General features: G+C 31.2%; 1 protein-coding gene across 2 annotated transcripts in view; it reads left to right on the top strand.

Annotated features, from left to right (window-relative positions):
- Positions 1 to 14,873, top strand: part of Hgf (hepatocyte growth factor) — a 78,805-nt gene that overhangs the window by 51,412 nt on the left and 12,520 nt on the right. For both annotated transcript variants that reach the window (XM_046464202.2, XM_046464203.2), the window contains 2 exons: positions 5,138 to 5,240; positions 10,314 to 10,447. In XM_046464202.2, coding sequence (XP_046320158.1) covers positions 5,138 to 5,240; positions 10,314 to 10,447 — 237 coding nt within the window. The remainder of the gene's footprint in view (positions 1 to 5,137; positions 5,241 to 10,313; positions 10,448 to 14,873) is intronic.

A 14,873-nucleotide genomic window follows, 5' to 3' on the forward strand; every position in this document is an offset into this window, starting at 1 on the left:
ACACTACTGAAATACAGATAATAATCAGAAACTATTTTGAAAATCTATACTCCAACAAAATAGAGAATCATGATGACATCAATAAATTTCTAGAGATATTTGACCTACCCAACCTGAACCAGGAAGACAAATAAAATTTAAACAGAACAGTTTCAAGCAATGAAATTGAAGACGCCATCAAAAGCCTACCAAAAAAAGAGAGGCTCAGGACCAGATGGAGTCTCAGCCAAGTTCTACCAGACCTTCAAAGAAGAACTTACACCAAAACTCCTCAAATTATTCCATGAAATAGAAAATCAGGGAACTCTTCCAAACTTGTTCTATGAAGCTAGTATCAACCTCATACCAAAAACCAGACAAAGAAACATCAATGAAAGAAAAATTAAAACCAAGATGCCTCATGAACATAGATGCAAAAATTCTTAATAAACTCCTGGCAAATCACATACAAAAACATATTTGAAAGATAGTGCACCATGATCAATGTGGGGTTCATTCCAGGGATACAAGGTGGGTCAACATAATAATCAACAGATTTAAAGACAAGAACCACATGATTAACTCAATAGATGCAGAAAAAGCATTTGACAAAATTCATCATCCATTCATTCTCAAAACACTAGAAAAAAAAGATGGCATAGTATTAGCACTAAAGCAGACATGCAGATCAAAGGTACAGAATAGAAGACAAAGAGAAGAACCCATATAAATATAGTTATCTCATACTAGACAAAGGAACCAAAAACATACATTGTAGAAAAGAAATGCTAGGAAAACTGGAAATCCATATGTAATAGATTGAAATTGAAATCCTATATCTAACCCTAAACAAAACTCAACTCAAAGTGGATCAATGACTTTGGCTTTAGACAAGAGACCCTGTGTGTACTAGAATAAAAACTCTCTATCATATTGGCTCAGGAACAGACTTCCTCAACAAGAATCCTAAATCACAAGAAGTAAAATCAAGAATCAATAAATGGGATGGCATCAAACTAAAAAAAGTTCTTCACAGAAAAGGAAACAATCAAGAACATAAACAGAGAGTCTACATAATGGGAGAAAATCTTTACCACCTGTATCTCAGAGCATTAATCTCTAGGATATACAAAGAACTCAAAAATCTTAAAACAAAAAACCGAACAACCCAATCAATAAATGGGCAAAGGAACTGAACATGAATCGCACAGAAAAAGAAAAACAAATGGTCAAAAATACATGAAAAAATGTTCAAGATCTCTAGCAATTCGAGAAATGTAAATTAAAATTACACTCAGATTTCATCTCACTGCAGTCAGAATGGTAATTATCAAGAATACAAGTAACAATAAATGCTGGGGAGGATGTGAGGGAAAACATTCACTCATACATTGCTGGTGGAACCACTCTGGAAAGCAATATGGAGATTCCATAGAAAACTTAGAATGGAACCACCATTTGACCCAGTTATCCCACTCCTTGGTTTATATAAAAAGGACTTAAAATCAGCATACTATAATGATGCAGCCACATCAATATTTATAGAAGCTCAATTCACAATAGCCAAGCTTTGGAACGAAACTAGGTGCCCTTCAACAGATGAATGGATAAAGAAAATATGGTATATATACAGAATAGAATATTACTCAGCTATGAATAAGAATGAAATTATGGCATTTGCTGGTAAGTGGATGGAGCTGGACAATATCATGCTAAATGAAATAAGCCAATCCCAAATAAACAAAGGTTGAATGTTCTCTCTGATATGTGGATGCTAACCCATAAAAAGGGAAGGTAGGTAGGGGAAAGTATAGATGTTCATTGGATTAGACAAATGGAATTAAGGGAAGGGAGGGAGGATGGGAATAGGAAAAACAGTAGAATGAATATCAGACATAACTTTACTATGCTCATATAAGAATACACAACCAGTGTAACTCCACATCATGTTCCACCACAAGAACGTGATCAAAATTGTAATGGGTTGCACCCCATGTATGTATAATATGTCAAAATACACCCTACTTTCATGTATATCCAAGGAAAAACATAAAATAAGGCATTAACAAAGGTGAGAAAAGGCAAAGGATAAAACAAATAAATAATTTAAAAGGATGATTTTTTTTTAAATAATTAACAAAATAGACAACCAATAGCTAAGTGACTCAAGAAAGAGAAAGCCATGTGTCAGGCTGCATGCCTGTAATGCCAGCAGTTTGGTAGGCTGAGCAGGAGTATTATGAGTTCAAAGCCAGTCTCAACAACTTAGCAAGGCCCAAAGCAATTCAGTGAGACCCTGTCTCAAAATAAAATAAAATAGGGCTGGGAGTTTAGCTCTCAGCCTTTGGATTTAATCCCTGGAACCAAAAGAGAGAGAGAGAGGGGTGGGGGGGAGAGGGGAAAGGGAGAGAGAAAAACCAAACTATATAAAATAATAATTATTTAAGGATAAATAACAAATAAGAAAATTCGAAAGCATAAAGTCTACTTTATACTACTTCATGCAAAATCTTTTTTAAAATGGGTTCTTTTCTAGGAAAAATCAAATGATTTAACCCTGGTACAGAAAAAAAGCATAAGTAAATTCATACCTTTAGAAAAAATAAATTTTAAAAAGAGCTATTGTGTCAGAAATACACCATGACCAGAAATACTCAGATAATCCCAATGCTATACATGCCCCCAAATCATACAAAATGTAATAAAATTTCCAAATTATTTTTATGGTGCAGTGTAATTTTGATATCTAAACATGATAAAGATAACATGGAATAAAAACAATTATAAACCTATCTTATTTGCAGATTTTAATATAAAAATTTTAAGTCAAATTTGAATGAGTAGTCCAGTAAAGGAATTAGGAAAATAATACATAATGATTGAATGGAATTCAAGAATACAAAAGTGGTTCCATATTAGAAATGATTAATTCATCTAGATGAAGAAAAACAATCATATCATAAATGTCAATATTTTCTAAAATTCCAGTGATAAAGTTATCCTATTTCTCATACAAGCATACAATTAAGTCAGAATTTTGGGGTTTTATAAGATGTACATATGTATGTATATGTGTGTGTATGTACAAACATATATGTATAACCATGAATGTATTTATTTATACCTAGAGACTTCCTTAAAATACATGTTCATGTTTTATTATACACATATACAGATATACACACCACATATATACTTCCATATGTATATATATATACATATATATATATATATATATATATATATATATATATATGTATCAGTCATAATGTCACCACTTAATAAGAAATTAGCTTTCCTACCAATATTAAAAAGAAAAGAAGTATTTCTAAAATCTATTACTATTTAACATAGCAAATATAATTTGACATTGTTTCTCTCTTTAACACTGCATTGCAGATGTTATTCTGAGCAATTAGACAAGAAACATATTGATTAGAAAGGACAAAGTAAAATATCTCTGTGAATTATGTTATACTACTATAACTGGTAAATGGAATTCAAACAGTAAAAAATTCACTAAGGTAAAAAGATATATAGTTAACATGTAAATATCACTAGCATTTATATATGAGCTTGCAGATTTAAGGAGAAAACTATGCTAGGAACAAAAATAATGAAAATTTAATAATAAGTTTAGAAAAAAATATACAAAATATATGTGATAAAAATTTGAAGTCATTTCTGAAAAAAAGCCATTAAAAGGTTCAACATAAAAAAAAAAGGTTCAACATGTGGAAAAATAAACCTTGTTCGTGATATAAGTTCAACATCTTAAATATATAATTCCTACCTCAACTGAAGTATACATTTAATGTAATACTAGTAATTTTTCTGATAATTAAATTAATTTATTCTAGCTTTCTCAACAAACTATTACGTAAGTATAATAAGGAATACCTTGAAAATGAAGATGAATCAGAGAGAATTAACCCTAACATTGAAATAAAATAATACATGGAATAGTGTTATTTTTAAAAATAGAAAAACGTTTTCAGAAGAACTTGATTTTTGTTGTTGTTGTTAAGAATATGGACACTTCCATCAATGTTTTATAGGATACAAATTGCTCAATGAAAAAAAAAATAAAAATAAAACCTCTTGTGACATGGTAAGAGATACAGAAGTTAGTTCAGTGGCTTCCACTGGCTAAATGAACATTTCAAGAATCAAAAATTGATAACAGGAATGGATTATTTATAACATTGAATAAAAAGAGAATCCACAAGTCCACATTTATATTACTACTTCCATTAAAATAGTTAAAGTTATATTACTAATCTCTAAAGGAAAGGGGAAGAGAGAATCTTATTTTCAAAAGAATGACAATCTAAAAAATGTAAAGAAATAGAATTAGAAAAAAAATATTTTTACAAAGAGCAAAGTAGCAACTGATTCACAAATATATGTTCAAATATGCCTCGGCCTTTTTGTGAATATCTGTTTGGTAATAGGATGTCATTCAGTTGCAAAAGCCTCAACAGAGTTTTTGTTGTTTTTAATATGAAGAGAAAGATTTTCCTTTATAACAAAATAATCAAAATGAGCATTGCATCCAGTGATGGACCAAACCAGCATCCTGTGTCACACACAGCCTGTAATGTTCTGAGAAGGACCAACCATCGCCTATGTAATCTTCCTGTCAAATATCATTAACTTGTTTTCACTCTTATAAAAACGAGCAGAAAGATTGAAATTGCAAAGCATTTATGGAACAGGTGTCTTGGGTGATTGAGAATGTCATGTCATGAAAAGCAAAAATCAAAACATAAGTGAAGTGATTGGTAAGATTCTCACCACATTATTCTTGCAAATTTTCTATGAAATCTAATTTTTTCAGAAGAAAATTCTGGGGAAAAATATGTCATTCTAGAAATTCTAATTTATTTGGTGTTCTAAAAGGATAACTTAATCTATTTTTTGGCTTATAATTATTTGGAAAATTTGAAATTACAGAAGCACTCATTTGAAGGAAGTAGAAACTGGGCTGAAAATAGAAACATTTTAATCTAAGGTAGTTAAGTCTCTTCAATTTGTGCAGACTTCAGGTTGCATAGTCTTAATATTTTGATTTTCACGATTTTATGTGGTGGTAAAATGTTGTTGTTTTATTCTCCATAATAGTCAATAACTTTCATTTTGTATGTTTTATGTCTAGATTGTTATCGTGGCAATGGAAAAAACTACATGGGCAATTTATCCAAAACAAGATTTGGACTCACGTGTTCAATGTGGGAGAAGAACATGGAAGACTTACATCGGTGTGTAAATTTCTTTCTTTCAGTATACTTCATTCAGTGATAACAGCATATATATATACATGTGTGTGTGTGTGTGTGTGTATACACACACACACACACATTATATAAATATATTTTCAGAAATACACAGTATTATTTCTTTTTATTCTTTTATCACAGTAAGTTAATAAAAATATTAGATTGATTTTTCTGTACAACTCATTACATTGTCTCTGCATGAAGCTAACTTTTAAATAGGCAGTTTAATCCTGGATATATTCATTCAGCATTCACTATATTTTATGCCGTATAATTGGTACTATGGGAACACCAACAAAAAGTGAATAAAACATTTGATTCTAAACTTCAAGGAGGATATGGTCACATTTAAAAACCAGCTTAAAAGATAGTGTATAATTAGTAGGCATATTTGGTGTTTCAAATAGTGCAAATCAATAGCAGTTTTTCAAAAATCATGTGATCATTGTCATATACATATTTACCTTAAATAACTACTTAAGTACTAAAAATTTATAGAAACAAAATTTCTTGCTTTAACATATGAAAGTTTGCAATAGTTACAGAAATGTGTATGTAATTTTTAAAGATCTATATATTTGAGAGAATCATATACTTTTTGTGGGCATTATTCACAAAGAGGGTAGTATTCACTCATGCCTAGAAATAGTGCTAATGTTTATTAAATTGTAAAAGAAGTATCTGACACATAGTTGAAACCTAAATCTTTTTTTTAGTAAACATCCTAGAATATGTGCACTAGAATAGAAGAAAAAGAAAAAAATTAAGTTAGGGGCATTTGATCAAGTACCCAGAACACGGTTGCTTTATGTGAGCTGTTATGTCATTTGGCTACCATATTACTATACAGAAGATTTTTCTAAATGTGAATAAGAACTCAAAGTATTAGAGAACCTTTAATTCAGTTTTACTTTAATTTTAAAGAATTTTATTCTCTTCCAGAATGTATCGAGTAGTGGGTGACATTATTTTAGTTAATTTACTTCACAAATAAATATCGACAGTTCTAAAGCATTGCAAATATTAATATAATGCAACTCACAAATATGTCACATAAATAACATGTAAATTTCCTGATAGCCACTTTTAAAGAAGCAAAAATCATCAAAAATTAATATTAATGTATTTTATTTATATATGAAGTTCATTTCAATGTTTCCTACATGAAAATTATTAATGAGATCTTGAGATTCATTTTCATACTATATGTTCAAAATTTGATATATATCTTACACATATAGCACCCCTCTATTTAAGATAGCATATATCAGTTTCTCAGTGATATGTGACTAATAGCTGCTATATTGGACACTGTAGTTCTAGGACTTTAAAGATGATCAGCGTTCTGTTCCCATAGATTTCGTGCTCTAATAGAGGATGCAAGCAAACAGGAACTGTTGGTACCATATTATAAAAAAATATGAATGAGCACATTTTATGCTGTGGGAATTTGGGGGAAATGCTGATCTAGACTGAAAACTGTCAGGAAGCCTTCCGAAGAGAAAGACATTAACTGGAGTATCCATCATGAGTAAGAGTTGGCCAAGGGAAATGCAATAGGAAGAACTCATCACACAGCAAGTATAGTTTGTGCAAAGTCCCAAAGGTGAAAGCATTTGAAAACAGGAAATAATGTTGGTAAGGCTGAGAGTGTAATTTGGTCAATGTCCACAGAGAAAGAATTTTACAGCAGCAATACCATATGAAGAAACATGAGTAAGATGAGTGAAGAAGTTTGATCTTTATCCTAAACATTAAAAGAATTCATTAAAGATGTTTAAGCAAAATTAACATGATTTAAATTAAATGCTGATTTTGACACTACTATTTTTTATTGATTCATTATAATTATACATAAAAATGGGATTTATTCTGATACATTTGCACATGTGCAGAACATAATTTGGTTGATTTCTTTTCCTATTACCACCACTTAAGCATGATGTTCTCCAGTTCCATTCATTTTTCAGTAAATGGCATAATTTTATTCTTTAAGACTGCAAAAAACTACATTGTCCTTTATGATTGAAAAAACACACACATTTTTCTTTATCTATTCATCTGTTGATGAACACCTAGACTGGTTTCATGCCTGGGCTATTGCGAATTGTACTGCTATAAACATGTATCACTATAGTATGCCCGCTTTAGTGCTTTTGAATAAATACTAAGCAATAGTATAGCTGGGTCATATGGTCATTCCATTCCTAGTTTTTTGAAAAATCTTCATATTCATTTCCATAGTAATTATACTAATTTGCAGTCTCATCAACAATGTATAAAGAGCTCTCTGCATCCTCATCAACATTTATTATTATTATATTCTTGATTATTGACATTCTAACTGAGGAGAGATGAAATGTCAGTGTAGTTTTGATTTGCACTCCCTGATTGTTAAAGATGTTGAACATTTTGGACATTTGTAGTTCTTCTGTTTAGCAATATCTGTTTAGTTCATCTTTCTATTTATTGATTGTATTATTATTATTTTTCCTAGTGATGTCTTTTGAGTTCTTTATGTATTCTGGATATAAATCTTCTGTCCAAAGAATAGCTAGCAAAGAGTTTCTCCCATTCTATGACATATCACTTCATACTCTGGTCTGCTTCCTTTGCTGTATAGAAGCTTTTAAATTGGATGCTATCCCATTTGTTTATACTTGATTGATTTCCTGAGCTTTAGGAGTCTTATTGAGGATGTCAATGCCTGTGCATATATGTTTGGAGTGTTGACCCTATGTTTTCTTCAGCAGTAGCAGAGCTTCTGATCTAATTCTGAGGTCTTTGATCTACTTTGATTTGACTTTTATGCAGGGTGAGAGATAGGAATCTAGTTTCATTCTTTTACAGATGGATATCCACTTTGTTTAAAAGTCTATCTTTTCTCCAATGTATGTTTTTGGCACTTTTGTAAGGATCAAATGATTGCATCTGTGTGGATTTGTCTTGTACCTTGTATTCTATTCTGTTTTTCTATGTGTCTGATTTTATGCCAGCACCCAGCTGTTTTTGTTACAATAGCTCTGTAGTATAATTTAAAATTAGGTATTGTGATGCCTCCAACATTGCTCTTTTTACTAAGAATTGCTAAGATTATTCTGGGTCTTTTTATCTTTCATATTTTTTCTCTAATTCCGTGAAGCATGTTATTGGTATTTTGATGGGGATTGTATTGGATCTTTAGACTGCTTTTGATAATATGTCCATTTTAACAAGATACATTCTGCCTGTCATATAATCTTTCTTCATTGCTCTATAAATTTCATTATAAATGTTTTACCTCCTTGGTTAGATTTATTCATAGATACATATTTTAGTTTTAAAGCATTTTTAGTAATGGTAATGGCCAGTGGTGGGTGGATTAGATCTAACTCTTATGGATTTTTTTTTTTGTACCAGAGATTGAACACAGGGGTGCTTAACCACTACTTAGTCACATCTCCAGCCCTTTTTAGGTTTTATTTTGAGACAGGGTCTCACCAAGTTCCTTAGGGCCTCACTTGGTTGCTAAAGCTGTCTCTTAACTTGGGATCCTCCTGCCTCAACCTCCTGAGCTGCTGGGATTTCAGGCACGTAACACCACATCAGATTTTTTATGAACTTTTGAAAGATAATAGTTTCTGGCTCTTCCCAACACTGTCTTCAGTGATTTTATATTGGAAGGTTGAATTTTTCATGGTGGAAGTATTTATGCCACAGAAATCAACAAGGCCTATAAATAAGGTCTCTCCCTTCCCAGTATACACATATCTTAGGGGACTACTTGTTAAATGTTTATGGCATGCTGCTAGAAATATGTGATATATTAATTTTGGGACCTTAATGTTAATAACTATTAAATCACTGAGTTTAGGCTTAATATTTGAAGTAGTTAAAAGTTATTTGAAAACAGTTTGTAGGAAATTTATGAATGATCAAGCTTTATGGTACCATTTTTGTTTTAAGAATAAATTATGCAAGGAGTAGGTAGAGCATGGTGATTTTGAGCATTGACTCTGGAAAGAGCCATAAGTTTAAATCCTAGCTCTGTTATTTACTATCCATGTGACCTTAGAATAATTACTTGTCCTCTCTGCTTGTCAATTTCCTCAAATGAAATAGATATAGTCTTAAATCACATTTTGCAAGATTGGTCTAAGTTTATATCTGTAAATAACTTATAGCATAATGTGGCACACAGGAAAGCCTATATGTATTTGCTACAGCTATTGGCCAAAAAATGAAACTGGTTCTGGAAAAATAGTCCAAGTTTCCATATTAAAGCTCTTTCTAATTTAATTTCAAATCCCACATTAATTATATTCAAGAATAGTAGTCATTAATAACACAAAACAAATTCAGTTATAATTTTCATGACTTGGTCAGAGATGGCCAGGTAGGATTTGACCTCATTAGTGTTACTGAAGTGAATGTAAATACATACTAATATATATGGACATGGTCTTAGAAAATAACACAGAATTTTTTATTTTCTTTTGTAATAAATTTTCACACATTAATTTCAAAGGTTGATATGTTAATTGCCTGTTAGAAAATCATATTTTATAACCATATGCCAGTAAAATTTTATAATTCAAACATTTCATTGGCACTTTATTAATTTTTATTATAATTCCCTGTTCTTTGGGGTTGTGATATTGCTAATGGTAATTCATATACAATTGAAACATGAAAAACTTTCAGAATAGCTTATACTTCCTAGGTATTTGATACTTTTGATCTTTGGATCTGTTTGCTTTTAGATGATATTTTTCTATTTCTATACATGGAGGTATTTGTTACTTTGACACTATGATTATTAGATAGAAGTGAAATCACAAAACCCCTCATCATTTTATACAGGCAAATAATGGAGCACTTCACCACATTCTTAAGTTAGAATGTATGCTTACTAACTGTAAGAACAACAATGAAGTAAATCTCCAACAAAACAACTAAAATTCACACCAAGTAGAAGCTTATTTTATGTACAATCAGTGATATACTAGGATGATATATCTTGTATCTTTTGGATGGAATAAGCCTGTACTGATGTTCAGCTTTTTGTTTACCCAGTCACATCTTCTGGGAGCCAGATGCTAGTAAGCTGAATAAGAATTATTGCCGGAATCCTGATGATGATGCCCATGGACCCTGGTGTTACACGGGGAATCCTCTCATCCCTTGGGATTATTGCCCTATTTCCCGTTGTAAGTACATTTATTGTTCTTTTCTCAATTGAAATACTTTAAACGTACTGCACACCCACTAATTTCTCAATCAGAGATGTAAATAATATAGGACTCAAGAGGGGAGCTTATCAGAGAGCAACAGAGAAGCACACATAGACACACACACCACACAGATGCGCTCTCTCTCTCTCTCTCTCTCTCTCTCTCTCTCTCTCACACACACACACACACACATACACACACACACTTCTTCTATTCAAGAAGAAATTTGCTAAAATGTAAAATTTTTCTTTTTTTGAGAAAAATCCCCACTTGGAATCCAGAAGCAGTAAATGGTTATGCGTCTAACATGGCAGTATGGAAAGACCCATCCAGTCAGAGATGCCACAGTACCAGTTTAGTCTCTGAAAATAGCAGAGCTCTCAGGAAATCCCTAGCCCAGTAAAAGTCCCAAGAGCAGACCTGAGGTAGTACTTCCATCTCTTAATCAGTTTTTTAATCCAAAATTGAAAAGTATAGAACTTTCTACCCACTTCTCTTAGTCCAACATGGTTTTGTTAAAAGGGTATTAGTGCATGAAATAAAAGGTAGATGTAAAATATTTAATACATGTTTGATCTACTTCATATAAAATTTGAAGTCATATATTTCACATATATAGCTCTTATATAACACCAAGAAAAAGATGTGAGAGAAAATAATGCAGAAAATGAATCTTTAAGAATAAATATAGTTAATGAACAAATGAAAAGATGTTAAAACTAGTAAGGGAAAAACAAAATTTAAAGAGCATGGGAAATGATTTCTGCTTATCAGATTGTCAAATAATAAAATGATTGTTAACATTAGTGGAAGCTTGGGTAGTCACACTTTCTCAATACTATGCTACTTTGAGAATATTGAAAATCCTGTATGGAAGTAATTTGGAAGGTTGTATTAAAAGTAATAATAGAGATGTGAACCAGGAATTTTCTACTTTTGCACTGCTAACATCTGGGTTAGGATAATTCTTTATCCTAGGAGTCTCTTTTGTGCACTATAGGAAGTTCAATAGTGCCCTAGCTTTTGCCCATTGGATGCCAGTAGCAACATTCTCCCCTCCCCCTACCCCACTACCCATCATAACAATAAAAATATCTCTAGACATTGCCAATGTTCCCGCCCCTCCAGGGGGCAGGCAAAATTACCCATTGAACTACACCGATTTATTAACATGTATTCTTCATAATAATAAATAATGAAACACCTTATATATTTGCAAATAAATGGTATTTCCTGTTATATTTTATTTCATCAACTAAAACCAGAATCCTTCAAATTATAGTGTTTTCCTAATGTTCTGATTCTGTTCCCATATGAAAGGTTTGCATAGATATTCAAAATATTCTTCTGGGGAAGATGTCTTCCAAGTTCTAACACTAAAACAGAAAAACAAATGAAAAAACAAGTCTACCTCTCCAGAGAATACCATATAAAAACATTTTTGTATGATTAAAGGATTATTATTGTTATTAATATTATATTATTATTATTATTATTAGGGTCCTAGGGATCAAATCCAATGCCTATCAGCATGATAGGCAAATACTCTATTTCTGAGCAACATCCCAGCTCAGCTAAATTCTAGTTTTACCTTACTGTACCTTTTGTGATGTCTCCATGACTAGGAACAATGGAGTCACACAGACTATAGAGTGATTGAGGAAGAATGAAAAAAATGATCCACCTTCTAAAACAGGTTATATTGCTGTCCTAAGTGAATTTCTAATTATAAAAATCACAGCACATATCTATTGTCAGGTGTAAAAGGCTCTGGTAGGATCTCAGAGCCCTGGGACTAGTTTATAAACTTAACTAAGGGAAACAGCATTCTAATAATTTTGAAGGTTCAAAAACTTTTTAAACAGCATTTTCAAAATAAAAGGCACTAATGTGCTGTTGAAAGACTTCAGGGTGTTGTATTTGATTAAATGCTATTGCAGATAACTCATTTTTATTTCAAAGTGTACTGAACATTAATTTCAATAAATATTTTTGCACTGTCATTGATTCAAGTAATATTTATAGCTAGGATTTATTTACATTTTTCTCTCTGGTGAAAGGCTAATGAAATTTATCTTTAGAAGATTTGAGTTCTTATTATTTATTTAACTTCAGAGACTGTATTAATCATTTTCACACTGTACATTTCTCTCACAAAACATGTAAAGGTTTTTAGTCATTTTATTAAAAAATACTTATAAAATATTACAAAATAATGTTTAACATATTTTTAAGCTTATCAAATGTGCAAAAATAAAATGTAGAAATGCTTTATGTTTGTTTACACACACACACACACACACATACACTTTAGAATGTCTTAGCAAAATCTTAAGCATTTGTGGCAGAGAATGTAGTGGTTATGAGTTTCAATTCAGATTACCTGAGTAAGAGTCCCAGTCTTGGGCAAATTACTTAGCCTACTTATGACTCATTCTGTATTTGTAAAAATGTGCAATAAATGCACCTATCTTATTGGGCTATTGCATATAACATCTATTGCATAGTAAGGACTTAAAAACTTAATTTCTGTTTTTATTTGTTCATTTGTTCATAATTTAAAATGAACTACTATTGTATACAAAGCCCTATAAAATATGTTATGAATACAAAAACATATACACACAGTTTCTTAATCTCAAATGCTTTATAGCATAGAGAAGAAACAGTCATATAAACAATTGCAAAGCCATATAATCACGTAGTAAATATATATTGATATATAAAATAAGAATGAACTTCGTTGTCTGCTGGAGAAATATGTAATCTTCATCAAGTTTTGAATGAGAATTAAAAGTTTGAAAATATTCTGAAAGAAAGCTTTATGTTTTCCATAAGTGTGTAAATTTAGTTCTGAGGCATAAAGATTCATACACACACACACACATACACACACACACACCTGCTTTTCCATAGGTAAAACTCTTATCATACATATGTTTTTTAATGAAATTTTAGTTGAACTGATAAAAATAAGATTTATATCACATGTGTTTTTTCTTGCATGAGTAATGTGGTAGAGACAAGGGGGAAAAGTAAATAAGGTGGAGTGAGGATAATATTTGGAAGTGAAATGAAGAAGGCCTGGAGATCAGCATCACAAAGTTTTGTCCCATGTGTATGCCAGAAGAACCTGTGGTGCTCCTTAAAACCTCAGAAGCCCAGAATCTCCAGAAATCTGGTTTTAAATGGCATTTCTGTTTATTCTAAAGTGTGAGAAATATTGGATTATTAATAATTTTATTATTATTAGTTTTATTCGTTATTATTATTATTATCGAACTATTAATTGTTAAACACCAAATTTGCAATATCTACAAAAGTTTAAAATTTTAAATATTTTAGGAAGATACAATCATGAACTGATCAATTTCTGACATAATAGCCTCAATCCTTAAAAATAGAAGACTTCATAGGCAGTGAAGGATAGAATGAATAGTTCAATCTTTTTCATTATTATAACGAATAAATATCTAGTTATTTAAAAATTTCAACCAATTGTCTTGAGTGAAAAAGCCAACATACTTGATGCTCTAATATACTCTGCCTCAATCCTACTTTGTACTGTGACCTGAAACCCTGACCTCAGCTGACTCTACCACAACATTTCCCCAGGATAAGGAAAAGGAAAGGAAAGGAAAGAAATTTATGTTTGCCTTTACCTTTATTCATTTAAAATGCTTAGATTTGAAAAAATGCACATAAATAAAAACTGTTCAGCATGAATTAATTCCCGTGAGCATCCTAATACATAATAATCAATTTCCATCTCTTCCTCCATTATTGTTTTGTTGCAGGTTTATTTGAGTCCAGGGCATTTACATGAATTAAGAACCAGCTGGATGTAGACGGTGCCTGACTGAACTCTGAGCCATCAATTCTGAACAGTTAGACATTAAGCTTTAGGAAATGTCTTGTGTTTCATTCATTATTCACAAGTATTTCCAAAATTCTAGCATCTTCTAAGCTTTTCTTTTTGCAGCAATTAAAACCCAGTGGAGAGATCATGAAGAAGAAAATTATGAAGATTTAGGTAGAATTAATAATGTATAGTTTCCATTATTTTTCTTTCTTTCCATACTTTTTAAAAAAATAACATCTGGGAAAAACAATCTTTGGAATATGCTAACAACAAAACAGTTTTTACTCCTCTTTCTAAGAATGACATTGATTTCTTCTAGAATTTTTTTTTGCAGAGACTTCCGAAATATGGATAACATGTATAGTTTTAATTATTCTCAACCTTCAACTTTTTGAGGAAAAAAATTAAATAGCTTAAAATTACAGTAAAAACTAAATGTCCTATCTATCTGAAAGGCTCAAGAACAGTAAAGAGGAGTAATCCTATTAATGAAAGTCCATTGTGTACAACATTGAGCATCTTAGTAGAATGAGACAGCAG

This window comes from Marmota monax, unplaced genomic scaffold (genome assembly GCF_021218885.2).
Source record: "Marmota monax isolate L192 unplaced genomic scaffold, Marmota_monax_Labrador192_F-V1.1 WCK01_AAM20220418_F8-fsc00065, whole genome shotgun sequence".
NCBI classification, from domain to species: domain Eukaryota; kingdom Metazoa; phylum Chordata; class Mammalia; order Rodentia; family Sciuridae; genus Marmota; species Marmota monax.